At 37.1% G+C, this 15,618-nt stretch overlaps 2 protein-coding genes across 5 annotated transcripts in view; both read right to left on the reverse strand.

The window, feature by feature from the left end:
* Positions 1 to 15,618, reverse strand: part of lovit (loss of visual transmission) — a 193,007-nt gene that overhangs the window by 94,825 nt on the left and 82,564 nt on the right. For 3 of the 4 annotated variants that reach the window (XM_070216227.1, XM_070216225.1, XM_070216226.1), the window contains 2 exons: positions 1,281 to 1,628; positions 1,027 to 1,226 (listed from right to left, as the gene is read on the reverse strand). In XM_070216227.1, the coding sequence (XP_070072328.1) occupies positions 1,027 to 1,226; positions 1,281 to 1,628 (548 nt within the window). Of the gene's footprint in view, positions 1 to 1,026; positions 1,227 to 1,280; positions 1,629 to 15,618 lie in introns of those variants that run through there. The other variant, XM_070216228.1, reaches the window with a different exon arrangement.
* Positions 12,224 to 14,228, reverse strand: LOC138913649 (uncharacterized). The gene is made up of 2 exons (XM_070217811.1): positions 12,821 to 14,228; positions 12,224 to 12,756 (listed from the first exon to the last, which is right to left on the reverse strand). The coding sequence occupies exons 1-2, from the start codon at positions 13,955 to 13,957 to the stop codon at positions 12,739 to 12,741; spliced, it is 1,155 nt and encodes a 384-aa protein (XP_070073912.1). The 5' UTR covers positions 13,958 to 14,228; the 3' UTR covers positions 12,224 to 12,738.

A 15,618-nucleotide genomic window follows, 5' to 3' on the forward strand; every position in this document is an offset into this window, starting at 1 on the left:
GTCCAAAGTCCGTTTGAGCCTGTTGTTTTTCCTCGCACGGCTTCGATCTGGGGTCCATGTGTTGCTGCCGTCCCGCTAATTCTCCTGGTGCCTGTGGTACGACTGTATGCCGCTCCGTTGCTGAAATGTGGCACTTAACCTCCTGGTCAAAAGTTCACGGCAAAGTCCAAAGTCCGGTGCAGTTCTGTTATTTCCATTTGCACACTCCACTCTCTCATTCTCCGCCATAACTCTCCTACCTCTCATTGTCAGAGTTCTCTCTCTCAACCTCGTAGTTTCCACTCTCTCACACTACACTTCTTGGTCTCTAAACTCTCTTCGACTGGTAAGCGGCCGGACATCCGTTAGTCTTGCTGCTGCTCTTTGTGGAGAGTATCCTTTTAAAGTTGCAATGATTTATTTTAAATTTGACAACATTTAAGAGCTATTAATAAAACCAAAAAAGTTTTGATTGGTAAAATAAATCAAATAAAATATCCTCGTGAAAACGCCTTAAACCGAAAATAAAGCATATATTGGACAGTACATTCCATGAATAATAAAAATTAGTTCTATTTAAGATTCAATAATTCCAAGTGTCGGTAAACACAGATGTTTTGTATTCTTAGCTAAACTGAAGAACCTGTAATCGATGGAACATATGTTTGTATGGGACTTTTACCCACGGAGCACTTAAATATCCTGACAAACAAGATTTGCTTCGTGGAAAATTCACAAAGTTTAATCTTGTGTTCATTTGTTTAATTTTAAGATTTGTACAAAAACAACAACAAATATTTTTCGAATTTAGAAAAAAGGTTGTAAAAATTAAAATTACCCGTATGGTCCATACGAAATTTTCTGGTATAAGTATTTATTATATATAATTATTTTCAGTTCCTGCCAAGAACATAATAAACACTAAAATATTCACATTTATATTTGTCAGGTCCAACACAAAAAATAACAGAATTTTAGCTCGATAAAAAAAGTTTATCATGTAGCTTATTATAATATTAATTAATTAATAATTATTTTAAATATTACCTGCTCATCATCACCTTCACAAGCACCGTATGATTTGAATTTTGCCGGTAACGTTTCGCCCGTACAATTATTTGAATCCACGTTTGCTAGTACCCAAAGAGGAATTTCTGCAAAACTGGTTATTGTAAATGCCACACATGTTATAAAAATAATTGTTATTATTGAAAAAACGGCCTTCACGTGTCCACCCAATCGCCGTCCTATAATAATAATATTAGTAAAACCAAGAGGAATTTAAATTGAAATCATCTTACCGATTTCGGTTTCGTCCCAGTTTAGGCCTCCCATTGAATATCCAAAAAATCCTCCTAAGCCTGCCATAATAGTAAATGTCGAAAGACCTCTCGCATGATCTTCTGGCAAACATACGTCTAAAAGATATGCTCTAGCTGGACTTTGACAAGCATCAGCGTCAAAGTCAAGAAGCACGGTTCCCAAAACAGTAAAAAATATACCCCAGGTGTGGGATGTCTTCGGAGCCGTTGTATGATTATATGTGATATTTTTTAAATTGTTTATCTGTGTAAATGCATCTGGAGGGTCTGCACTTTCATCTCCAAACCAATTTCCTAACGTCTCGCCGTTTGGAACCAAAAGTAATCCTTGAAAATAAATAGAGGTCAAAGTTAGCAGATCGCTTGTAAATAGCACCGGTTTACAAAATAAAATAGGCTTATGCCGCATCGAAGACAACCTTGGTTTTCCGGTAAGGTACATCTCCCGGATTAAGAAATGGACGCTTAAAATTTTTTGTATGGTGTTAATTTGTTTTTAAATGTAAAAAACGTTTTTGGGCCATTTTTATTTTCTATCTTGAGTTCTGGTAAACCGATTTCGGTCATCAAAGACTCATAAAACTCTCCTATACACAGCATCCAATCAGGGATCGTAATGATTACACTAGCTTACAGACAATATGCTCCAAAGCAATTGGTGGCTGTTAGTGTTGGAGCCCTGGATCACGAAAATACCACTAATTTTTATACCCTTGCAGAGGGTATTATAATTTCAGTCAGAAGTTTGCAACGCAGTGAAGGAGACGTTTCCGACACCATTAAGTATATATATTCTTGATCAGCATCACTAGACGAGCCGACCTAGCCATGTCCGTCTGTCCGTCCTTTTGTCTGTTTCTACGCAAACTAGTCTCTCAGTTTTTGAGCAATCGGGATAAAACTTTCCCAAAAGTCTTCTTTCTATTGCAGGTAGTATATATGTCGAAACTGACCGGATCGGACAACTATATCTTATAGCTCCCATAGGAAGGATCGGAAAAAAAAATTCTAGCTGGTCGACGCCTGGGATAAATCCTAAATTTGAACTCTGTCGACCTCTGTAAATTCAATTTTCTATGGATTTGGGCCGTACCGGGCTTGTTTAATTTGGTAGGATGTAAACTTAAAGATTGTACCCATTTTGATTTTTCAACAGATTTATTTCGAGTTTTCACAATATATACAGACGACTTACAGTGGACCAAAAAACACATTTTCCATCTTTGTCGAGCTGCTACGCTGCCATTTATTATACAATCATATTGATCTGTATGGAAAAGTTAAGCTCTGATCTATTGACTTTAAAATGAAACGATGACTGGTCCAATTGGGTGGATATGTGCCAGGATATAGGAAGAAATTTAAAAAAAGGCCAAACATTTAACATTTTAAAAAAAATCTTTAAAAAAAACTGTGCCATCTAAAAACGAGGACGGAAGCTAACTTCGGCAAGCCGAAGTTTTAATACCCTTGCAGATTTTAAGAATTAAAACTTGACTAGACTAGCAACATGAATTAATAAACAACAAAATATTTTATAATTGAAAAAATAAAATTTTAAAATTTTTCACCCTATTGTTCCTATGGAAGCTATAGGATATAGACGTCCGATCGGCACGCGCTTTTACCCTGATCAAGGTACGCACAAAAAAATACGATTTGAAAAGATTCATGTCAATAGCTCTTACACTGAGCGAAATATCTTCATTTTGTGAAAGCTATATTCGATTGTTCCTATGGGAGCTATAGGATGTTGACGTCCGATCGGGTCGGCTTTCAAACTTGATCTACACATGTTTTAGGACGACTGTGAATGTTTCAAGGCGCTAGCTTTTAAACTGAGCTCGCAAACGGTATTGAAACAGACATACAGACGGACAGACGGACATGGCTATATCGACTCCCCTATTGATCCTGATCAAGAATATATATACTTTATGGGGTCGGAAACGTCTCCTTCACTGCGTTACAAACTTCTGACCAAAATTATAATACCCTCTGCAAGGGTATAAAAATGTGTTGTATTTTCGTGATCTACGGCCCTTACATTAAACAATAATCCATAAATTAACTGATTTTAATGGGTTTAGAATCTAGAATCTAAACTTTAGATGTCATAAAAAGGTCACGATCATGTTCCAACAATATTGATCATGTATCCTTTTTCCTGATTATGATCAACTATAGTCAACAGGTAAGAAAAGGTTGCTTCCCTTCCGACACCCACACATCCCCATGTAATAATACTGATCACGTTAAACTCACCTCATTATGAGTAATTAATATTTAACTTGGCTTTCTATGTACGTGAGAAAGGCCGCACACCCAAAGTATCCAAAGATTGTTATCTAAGACAAACATGTTTGATCATATTGGGAAGGATGTATCCCATGATAATAAAATAAATTTCACAAGTAAATGATTCACAGATATGGAAATATTTTCAAACAACGATTTTTCTTTCCGCCCCAGAACGTGTTAAACTGATTCCAAGATTCTTTCCTTTCCACAAATGGCCCATAAACATGTCATAAAAGGGACTCGCACAAGAGGTAATCGAAACCGCACACCTGTTCCAGAACCCGACCGCAATAAAAGGGACATGCACAAGCCTCGAGTCGCGCGAGTTAAGTCGCGTCTTATCAATGAGATCGTGAAACTCACGCCAATGCCCAAGCTAACACGTGCCATTATAGGGGTTGAAACTATGATCCCCCAAATAAAACATTCTCCGTACCTGCAATCTTAACTCCAAATTAAAAGTTAGTGTTTAATTTGTAACGCAATAATATATTTAGGGTCGCTTTCTCGTCCGTACTTTAAAGTAAAAGGCATCCAATTTTTTCTAAAATTGAATTCCCGAGCTATTTATCTTCAAACTCTGTAGGATATTGTCGAATTGTCTAAAAGGCGAACCTATCGGCGCAGATATCAAGGCCAAAGAAATTACTTCGAGTATTACAGTGATGAAAAATTTGTTAACAGGTTTCGCTTTTGTAAAAGTAAAGTAAAGAAAGTAACTGCATTCATTTGGTGTGAGATTTCAATCTCCCGGTGGCGATTCCAAAGACACCAGTTCTACAAGAATTGTCTCCTGTTCATCGGTATAATTTTTACGCCGACTTTTTATGTGAGGTTGCCATCTAGTCTCAAATTAGTGCGCCTTTTATTTGAATTTTTAAACGACCGACGAGAAAACGAAAACCGTTTTACCGCCTGGATAAATTTAATCTTCCATTAGCTAAATTCTACTTTGCAGGACGGACAAGAAAACGGCCCTTATTCATTTATTTTGATAGTCTGAACATGTTTCATTATATATTGAAATTAGTTTTCTGTCTCTATACCGACGATTTGCAGGCTCATGTTGCTGGTGTCAATTTGGGATTATGTAAAGTGTTCACCATAATTCGTAGTTCCAAAAATTTCTGAAGAAATCGTTCCTTTTCCACACCTTTACAAATAATGTGTTTTTCGTTTTTAATTGACCTTAGATACTTTCGAGTTTGAGGAAAACTATTTTCTCCATCGTTCCAAAAAGTGTATGATGTTTATTGGTTAACCAAATTGTACTCTTTCGATATTTTGTGTTTAGTAAAGTGAGATCATATGGTGGTTCTATTACAAAACTATTATTTAAATTAGGACTTTGTCCAAATACTATTCCCATTTCCTTTAGGCTTAGTACTCAACCCAACAAAAAGTCGTCCAAAACAAAAAACTTCATATGAAAGACAACGTCAAAAAATTTTGTTTCATATGAAGTTTTTGTTTTGGACGACTTTTTGTTGGGTTGAGTACTAGCCCTTAGAATAAAGTTATTGTTATTATCAAAGAAGCCTTGCACATCAACTGAAACCATTGGGGTATTCAATTGCATTGCAAAAGTGCAACATTTGTAAGTTTGCCGGACAAAAATTTTGAACGACCTTTTGTCAAAAGTCTGCAAGATATTGATGTTCAAGAAAAGGCTAACTTTTTTTATATTGCTTGAGGAAAAAATAAATGCAAGGGAGGCTTTGCCTAAAATAAGATTGACATTTGTAAATAACAAGAAAGGAAGCTAGCTTCGGCCAGCCGAAGCTTATATACCCTTGCAGATCATTCCTATTAATTAACAAATCGCAAAAATGTTCAATTTTCTAATATTTCTCATTAATTTTCCGATCGTTCCTATGGCAGCTATATGATATAGTCGTCCGATTTTGATCAAATTAAAATTGAAATTCGGAAATATTTAAAAAGAGTCATATCCTAGAGTAGAAGATAATACAATAAAAACCAAAGAAGCTAGAATTTATTTCCTATTACTTTTCCATTAATTTTCCGATCGTTCCTATGGCAGCTATATGATATAGTCGTCCGATTTTGATTAAATTAAAATTGAAATTCGGAAATATTTAAAAAGAGTCATATCCTAGAGTAGAAGATAATACAATAAAAACCAAAGAAGCTTGAATTTATTTCCTATTACTTTTCCATTAATATTCCGATCGTTCCTATGGCAGCTATATGATATAGTAGTCTGATTTTTAAAATAATTAATTTGAAATTCAGAAATATTTAAAAAATAACATCCCCAAAAGTAGAAGGTAATATTTCAAAAAACACCGAAGCTAGAATTTTTTTAAGTTTTTTTTTTCCGATTGTTCCTATGGGAGCTATAAGATATAGTTGTCCGATCCGGTCGGCTCCGACATATATACTACCTGTATACTACCTTTTTTCTATTGCAGGTAGTATATATGTCGGATCCAACCGGATCGGACAACTATATCTTATAGCTCCCATAGGAAGGATCGGAAAAGAAAACGTTAAAAAAATTCTAGCTTCGGTGTTTTTTGAAATATTACCTTCTACTTTTGGGGATGTTATTTTTTAAATATTTCTGAATTTCGAATCAAATATTTAAAAAATCGGACTACTATATCATATAGCTGCCATAGGAACGATCGGTAAATTAATGGAAAAGTAATAGGAAATAAATTCTAGCTTCTTTGGTTTTTATTGTATTATCTTCTACTCTAGGATATGACTCTTTTTAAATATTTCCGAATTTCCATTTTAATTAGATCAAAATCGAACGACTATATCATATAGCTGCCATAGGAACGATCGGAAAATTAATGAGAAATATTAGAAAATTTAACATTTTTGCGATTTGTTAATTAATAGGAATGATCTGCAAGGGTATATAAGCTTCGTCTGGCCGAAGCTAGCTTCCTTTCTTGTTTTATATTGCTTGAGGAAAAAATAAATGCAAGGGAGGCTTTGCCTAAAATAAGATTGACATTTGTAAATAAAAATGTCCCCCTCTTAACTTTATAGTAGAAGTCCGCGTCTTCTTAGGCGTTAAATGTCTAGAGACGGACATTTAAGTTGATTACATGTGTTGAATTCATTCTTATTTGGTTTCACTAAAAAGTTGGTTAAAGCGCGAGTTCTTCAGCTGATTGGGTGACCAACTTCTTGGTCAAGAAGGTCATTTAAATATCCAAAAAACCGAAAATAAAACCGCGAACTCTTTGTCATATGGGTGCTATATATGCATGGTTTAACAATAGCATTTACCAAATAAACAAACATTGGTCGCCAAAGGGAGAGCAACAAAATCTATACCCGAATTCTGAAGTGTTAATCAGCTTTTAGGTTGACATTACCATAGACTCAAACACGTCTTTTTAGTATTTTTGTAGTATTTTAAACCTCTATTTTAAACCCAATATTTCTACACAAGTAAAGCAGATTTGTATACATAGGCTGGGGTGTTGTAGGCCTTGAAAACTATTTTGTATAGAAATTGTTGTTGGAACTGCTTACACTTTTCAACATTTTCCTAATTTTAAGCAACTCTTTGGACTAGTCCGTTTGAAGGGTTATATTCATCTAAACGATCATGTATGACGAGACAATAAGCTTGGGTATTTTCATGACTTGGTGTCCTCAATTCTGTTGAAATTCTCACATTTTGATATGAAAGATCAATAAAAATGATAGGGGCTTTCAATTTAAATTTATTTGGTGTCAAAAATGGTTCTGATTCACGGTTATACAAACTAGCTTGAAATCTTGTATACATTTCGTATAGTTGAGCATACTGATTCTTACTAAAATCGACATTTATATAACACTAGTTTACAAAATTATATTCTTGGAGTGCTCCACAGCAATTTAAAATTTTGTTAGTGCTAGAGCCCTAGGTCACGTTTTTATACCCTTGCAGAGGGTATTATAATTTCATTCAGAAGTTTGCAACGCAGTGAAGGAGACGTTTCCGACCCTATAAAATATATATATTCTTGATCAGCATCACAAGTCGAGTCGATCTAGCCATGTCCGTCTGTCTGTTTCTACGCAAACTAGTCTCTCAGTTTTTGAGCTATCGGGATAAAACTTTCCCAAAAGTGTTTTTTCTATTGCAGGTAGTATATAAGTCGGAACCAACCGGATCGGACAACTATATCTTATAGCTCCCATAGGAAGGATAAAAAAAAACGTAAAAAAATTCTAGCTCCGGTGTTTTTTGAAATTTTACCTTCTACTCTTAAAAATATTTTTTTTCATATATTTCTGAATTTTGGTTTTTTTGTTTTTTAAATCGGATCACTATATCATATAGCTGCCATAGGAACGGTCGAAAAATTATATCTTTGTTGGTTTTTATTACATTCCCTTCTTCTCTGGGATATGACTATTTTGAAATATTTCCTAATTTCGATTTTAATTTTTAAAAGATCGAACTACTATATCATATAGCTGTGATAGAAACGATCGAAAAACAAGAGAGAACGCTATAGTCGGGTTGTTGTCCCGACTATCTAATACCCGTCACTCGGCTAAAGGGAGTGCGAACTCTGTGTCGGGTTGGTGTCCCGACTAATAATCGTAACTAAGCTAAAAGGAGTGCGAGGGAGATAGATATATAATTTTTGATTGCGTATAACTTTTTAATGAATGGTCCGATTTGAAAAATGTCTTCTACATTTCGATAGGTATAAATATACACAACAAAATTGCATTTATACTTCTCGGAAATCTTTAAAGATGTGGGCGCAGGACCCATTTTAAAATCGTTAGTGGGCGATTGTGGGCGTTAGAGGGGGCGTGGCGCTCGGCCAAAATAAACTTGCGCTGCGTAGGAAGCCAAAGAATATGTGTGGGAAATCTCAACCTTCTAGCTTTTGTAGTTTCTGAGATCTCAGCGTTCATACAGACGGACAGACGGACAGAAGGACATGGCTAGATCGACTCGGCTAGTGACCCTGATCAAGAATATATATACTTTATGGGGTCGGAAACGCTTCCTTCTAGCTGTTACATACTTTTGCACGAATCTAGTATACCCTTTTACTCTACGAGTAACGGGTATAATTAATGTGAAATAATAAGAAATTTAACATTTTTACGATTTGTAAATTAATATAATGATCTGCAAGGGTATATAAGCTTCGGCTTGCCGAAGCTAGCTTCCTTTCTTGTTAAAGATATTTTAAAGTTGAAAATCTTAAATTTCAAATTTGTTCGAATTTCTTCCTATATCCCGACACATATCCACCCATTTGGACCAGTTTTCATTTAATTTTAAAGTCAATAGATCAGAGCTTAACTTTGCCATACAGATCAAAATGATCAATATGCGCTGCCATTGGCAGCGCAGCCGCACGACAAATATGAAAAATGTGTTTATTGGTCGACTGTCGGCTGTATATATCTTAAAAACACGAAATAAATGCGTTGAAAAATCATAATGGTGTAATCACCTTTATTTATTCGATTTTAAAAAGCCACTAGGATGGGCTTCGTTTTATTTAATTAGTTTTTCGCTCTACAAAGCGTGTTCTCTTTTTAGAAACCGGTCAAAAAGTGACCGTTCTCTTATTTCCTTTTAAATCCTAAAAAGTGACATTTATGTGTGACCATTTATCACATCATTTATCGATTATAAATATATACACAATTCACACTTAAAGCTAATATTAACTAGATGTTTACATTCGGGCAACCTGACATTTGATCGGCCTCGATCATCACACACACAATCCTATAGTCTTAGTACACACTTGCATCCACGGTTTCAGTCTAGCAGCTTCAAGGATTCCTTTATAAGGCAGTTGTGTGAGCTGACAATCCTCAATATCGGTTACTTCGTAGCGATCGTTGGGGAGTACTCGGCTAACTTGGTATGGCCCACGGTATTTGGGTGCGAATTTCTTACAATGTCCAGGCCTCACATCAACATTGCGAATAGCAACAAAGTCATTAACATTATAGGTCATAGGAGCTTTGTGTCTTAGCTTATATATGGATTCATTACGAGTTTGTGACCGTTTTATTCTGTCGTTAGCTTCGTCTCTCTCACTCCTAAGGCAACGCGGCTTTTCGGAACTAAATTTGTCTTCAAGATACTCCGTAAGCTCATCCACAACTGGGCCACGCTGATTGCAACCAAACAGCAGCATACTGGGTGTCTTGCCTGTACTGCACTGAACTGAGTTATTTATAGCGAATTCCACTCGATTTAGTAACTTATACCAGTCTGCTTGATTTAGGGGCTCGGATAACTTCCCTAACATAGGAGTTAAAACACGGTTGACACGCTCGACTTGCCCGTTAGCCTGCGGGGCAGCAGTAGCTACCTTGATGTGATCAATATTTCTTGCTTCGAGGAATGCAGAAAATTCAAAGGACGTGAAGCAAGTACCCCTGTCCGATATGATTCTACGGGGACGACTGTAATATTCAAAGTATTTTTCTAAGGAAGAGTTCACTTCCTTGGTGCTGGTGGAGTTAACGGGGTATAATTTTACAAATTTTGTAAATGCATCAATTGTTACTAGTAAGTGTTTTCTCTTCGAATTTATAGAAGGAAGGGGACCTAGGTGATCTATGTGAATTGTATCGAAGGGAACCGGTATTTTGGGTATGCTATGGAGAGCCCTATCATGAATACTCTTCGGCACAGAATGTAGAATGCACGGCAAACAGTTCTTTATAAATAAATCCACTTTACTTTTCATTGCAGGAAACCAATATTTTTCTTTCAACTTATTTACGCATTTATCTGAGGCAAAATGACCCAATTTCTCGTGGCATTTTCTTATTAATTCCTCTTGCATTCGGTTTGGAGCATACATACACAGTTTATCATTATCATTCAACCTATACACTACACCATCCATTAAAACAAAACGCCCTACCTCTCCTTTCTCCAATTTCTGTCGCAAAGATCGCACCTCATCATCCCTCATCTGCTCCGTCTGCAAAAGCAAATCAATGTCGCACGGGTCTGCTCCAACAATTCCAACAAGTTTATCAACTTCGGGAAGTACTTTCACGGATTCAATCGGGTTTTCAGGTGTACAAGGTTCAATCGGTTTTTCAGATCCACAAGGTACCTTAGGTTCAATCGGGTTTTCAGGTGTACAAGGTTCAATCGGTTTTTCAGGTCCACAAGGTACCTTAGGTTCAATCGGGTTTTCAGGTGTACAAGGTTCAAACGGTTTTTTAATCATAGAGGTTGTCACACACGGATCGGAAACTTCTTCAACCAAGTCATTAGATAACAACTCCGTCTGCCTACTCAGCGCATCGACATGAGCCATACTTGAACCCGGTCTATGGGCTATAGAATAATTAAAACTTTCTAACTCAAGGGACCAACGGGCAATACGAGGATTGATGGATTTTTTACTCAAGGTTTGAACCAAGGAACTGCAGTCTGTTACAATTAGAAAAGGCTTGTGTTCCAAGTATATACGGAAGCGACGTAAAGCATATATAATTGCCAATGTTTCAAGTTCGAAGCTGTGGTAACGAGACTCGGCTGCGGTGGCTTTTCTTGAGTAAAAGAAAACGGGGTGAAGCTTTTTATCTAACTGTTTCTGCAATAATACCGCCCCAAACCCATGAGAGCTTGCATCCGTATGCAATTCCGTTTCGTAATGGGGGTTGAAAATTGACAGGACTGGCGGATTCGACAATGCTGTTCTTAACTCCAGAAAAGCATTTCTTTCGGCATCTGGCATTGGAAAGGGCCCTCCTTTTTTTAATAGGTCGGTTAAGGGCTTTGCCACGCGCGAGAAATTAGGGACAAACTTACGAAAATACGAAAATAAACCGAGACAAGAATGCAACGCTTTGCTGTTGAGTGGTTCCGGATATAGTTTGATCGCTCTCAAATGAGTATCGTTAGGCAAAATTCCCTGAGCGCTAACATCGTAACCTAAGTAATCAATACGTTTTTGCATGAAGCTACTTTTTTTAAAATTTATTTCGAGGCTAAACTTAACAAGAATACTCAGCAATGTAGCTAGTACCTTTTGATGCTCATCTACGGTATTCGATGCCAGAATTATATCATCCATATACACAACAATTTGACGACTTCTAACCAGATCGATTAATACGTCAGATATAAACCTTTGAAATACAGCCGGACCATTTTTGAGCCCGAAAGGCATCCTTAAATACTCAAACTGCCCGTCCGGAGTCACAAAGGCAGTATATTTCACGGATTCTTCTTCAACACCTATGTGGTGGAAACCACTCTTAAGATCTATAACGGAAAAGACAGATTTACCTTCGAGGTATTCTAAGCAATCTTCTATAAGCGGTAAAGGAAAATTGTCACGAACTGTCTTCTTATTCAACCCACGGTAGTCAACACACATTCTTATATTTCCATCTTTCTTTTTAACTAGTACCACAGCCGAAGCATATGGGGAATTACTTGGGCGAATTATTTTGTCGGCCAATAAATTATTAACTGTATTAGAAACAATCTCCCTTTCATGATATGACAATCTTCTAGGGGCACAGTGAAACGGGGTTGTTTCAGTAAGACGAATGGACATTTTGAATCTTGGCGAGCTACAACCTTTCGAAAACTTATTAACGTAATGGCTTGCTATAATATCCCGGCACTCCTGCATTCGAACACAACCAAACTCATCGCCTACGATTGCAACACTATCAGTTGACACCACCAAGTTCGCAAATTCGTTCATCCATTCATGAAACACCTCAGTCTTCACCGGGGATGCAATTGTGTTTACAACTAAACATTTATCTTTTTGCTTATTTAAACTATTGCAAGGTATGTTTTTAAAGTTTGACTTCTTAGTAAATAGGGATGCACAGTATAAATTGGAAGCCACCGCAACAGTATTGCTTAGTGAGTTATTATTTTCATAATTTGGTACAGTTTTACGTATTACTAACTTAAGTGACAATAGTTTCAATACATCTCTGCCTAATAACAACGGCGTCGGTAATATAAGACTAGGAATAACAAAAGCTTCAATTCTGTAGTATTTTTCTTTAAACATAAGTATCAATTTAACTTTTCCAATTATCATAATGTTTTGTCCGCTAAGGCCACGGAAACGACTATCCTCTAGGTTTTCATAATCAGTAGCTTGCGGGATAACTTCTTTACTTATAAAACTTCCGGTATCTAGTAATGCAAAAATTTTATCAATATCAATGCATCCCTGTTTACTAGGTAATTTAATGCTTACTAGTTGAATAAACGAAGTTCCGCCGACAGAATCGTCTTCCTCTTCCTTCTCGTCACTGGTACACAACGCAGCTGTTCGTATACGCTTCGGGCACTCCCGGAACTGGTGCCCAGTCTCAAAGCAATGGAAGCATCCTCCCTCTGGCCGCCTTGGTTTCTTGCATTGATTGCTGAAATGTCCCATTGAGCGGCAATTAAAGCACCTTATGTTGGCGTCTGCATTTCGAGCATCGGAAATGTTTGCGGAAGATGACTGCCGCAAAGGTACAGCCGTGCGTGAGACTTGTGGTTTTCGTTTAAACTCGGCCTGTACGATCTGATAACGCATCATTTTCTCACGCAGCTCATCGAGAGAAACACAGTAATACAACGGTGCTGCGCAGCCGGTGTGATCCTGCAAGCCATCCACAATGTATTTTATAACGTCCATGTCCTCGAACGTCCCTTGTCCAGCAATATTACGCATAGCAATAAAATATTGTAGCAGCGATTCGCCTTTAAGGATTGAGCGACTCTGCAACTGCTTTGCAACCTCATGGTTCGTCATTTGGAACCCAAAAACTTTTAGTAGGCACTCGCTCAGTTCCTTCCAGGTGGTGGTTTTTTCGTACATCGTGTATGAACGGGCCGACCCCTGCAGCTTGCGATTACCCAGTAGCCAACGCTGGGAGTCGCTCAAACCGTGTGTGGCAGCAGCCAAGTCCATCTCACGGATCCATGCATGAACGCCAACGTGATCATCTCCAGAGAAATTTTGCAAGGTTGATTCTATGTCCTTTATGTCAATGGTGAGTTTTCGGTCCACGGTGCCGCTCTCCAAAGCGGCCACTTGCACTTTCAACTCGGCAAGTTCTTTCCGGGCTTTGTACAGGGTCATCTGGTTCAGAATTTCGGCCATTTCTTCCATTTCGTCGGGATTGCGGTCGTCCCCTCCTGGCACACTCTCAGCTGCATTATCGGCATCCTCATCCGATTTCTCAGTAACATTGTCCAACTCCATGGTAGATGATGGCTGTAAGGCTTTTACCATCGCCCGCAGCTGCTGTATGGCCTCTGTGCCGGTCACTGGTACATTTTTTGCAATTAGCACGCTCATTAGTTCATCCTTTGTCAGGATCAATATATCCGAATATTTCATCTCGATAAGATCTGGGGCAAACCCCACACCTGATTTGTAATCACCTTTATTTATTCGATTTTAAAAAGCCACTAGGATGGGCTTCGTTTTATTTAATTAGTTTTTCGCTCTACAAAGCGTGTTCTCTTTTTAGAAACCGGTCAAAAAGTGACCGTTCTCTTATTTCCTTTTAAATCCTAAAAAGTGACATTTATGTGTGACCATTTATCACATCATTTATCGATTATAAATATATACACAATTCACACTTAAAGCTAATATTAACTAGATGTTTACAATGGGTACAAACTTAAAGTTTACGTTCTACCGAATGAAATAAGCCGGATATAACCCAAACTTTTTTCGGTTGACAGAGTCCAAATTTAAGTTTTATCATAGGCGACGAGAGGTAAACAAAAATAAGTGGTGATGGCAATTGGGTCAAAAATAACTAGCTTTAGGAGCTAGAAAATTATAAAAATCAATTTAGTTTCTAAAAATTCCTTGAAAAATATAAAATTGATTGCGCTATGACTCTCAGTATTTTTTAATAAGTAATATCCATATACATAACCCATTTTTATAAAAAAGTTAACCTTAATTTCAAAAAATACATTCACTTTTATAATTTTCTAGCTTTTAAATATCTGATAAGAGTATTTTTGACCCGGATGCCATTACCACTCATTTTTGTTTACATGTCGCCGCCTATAATAAAACAATTTAGACTCTGTCAACCGAAAAAAGTTGAAAAATCCGTACTTTAAAATGATTCTAGTAAAATCCATTGTAGCTAAAGAAGTAGAGGTCGCCCAACTTGGTGATTGGAAACTGTTGAAGTTAAAGGTTCAAAGTACCATTTCCGCTAAATTGTGATTCTGGGCTACCTAAAAATAAACAAGAAAGGAAACTAGCTTCGGCCAGCCGAATCTTATATACCCTTGCAGATCATTCCAATTAATTTACAATTCGCAAAATTGTTCAATTTCCTATTATTATACCCTTGAAGAGGGTATTATATTTTCAGTCAGATGTTTGTAGTATAGTATATATATTCTTGATCAGCATCAATAGCCGAGTCCATCTAGCCATGTCCCTCTGTCCGTCTGTCCGTTTCTATGCGAACTAGTCCCTCATTTTTAAAGCTATGAAACTATGAAACTTTCCCAAAAGTCTTCTTTCTATTGCAGGTAGTACATATGTCGGAACGATTCGGACCACTATATCTTATGGCTCCCATAGCCAAAAAATAATAGAAAAACTATTGTAACTTTGTAGAAAGTAGGTGTTTTGATTTTTGACAATGTAAAAACAATATTTTAAGTAGGCATACCTGCAAGGGTATGCCAGCCGAAGTTAACTTTCTTTCTTGTTTCTCATTAATTTTCCGATCGTTCCTATGGCAGCTATATGATATACACTCATAAACTCGGCCCGACAGTTGTGAAAAAAATTCGTAAGTGATGGACGTGATTCTCAAGCGGATAAGAGGTGAAGCCTTTTTCCAAATATTCAAAGGTATGTACATATGCATATAAATACCCTTGCAGAGGGTATTATAATTTTGGTCAGAAGTTTGTAACGCAGTGAAGGAGACGTTTCCGACCCCATAAAGTATATATATTCTTGATCAGGATCAATAGGGGAGTCGATATAGCCATGTCCGTCTTTCCGTCTGTTTT

This window comes from Drosophila takahashii, chromosome 3R (genome assembly GCF_030179915.1).
Source record: "Drosophila takahashii strain IR98-3 E-12201 chromosome 3R, DtakHiC1v2, whole genome shotgun sequence".
NCBI lineage: Eukaryota > Metazoa > Arthropoda > Insecta > Diptera > Drosophilidae > Drosophila > Drosophila takahashii.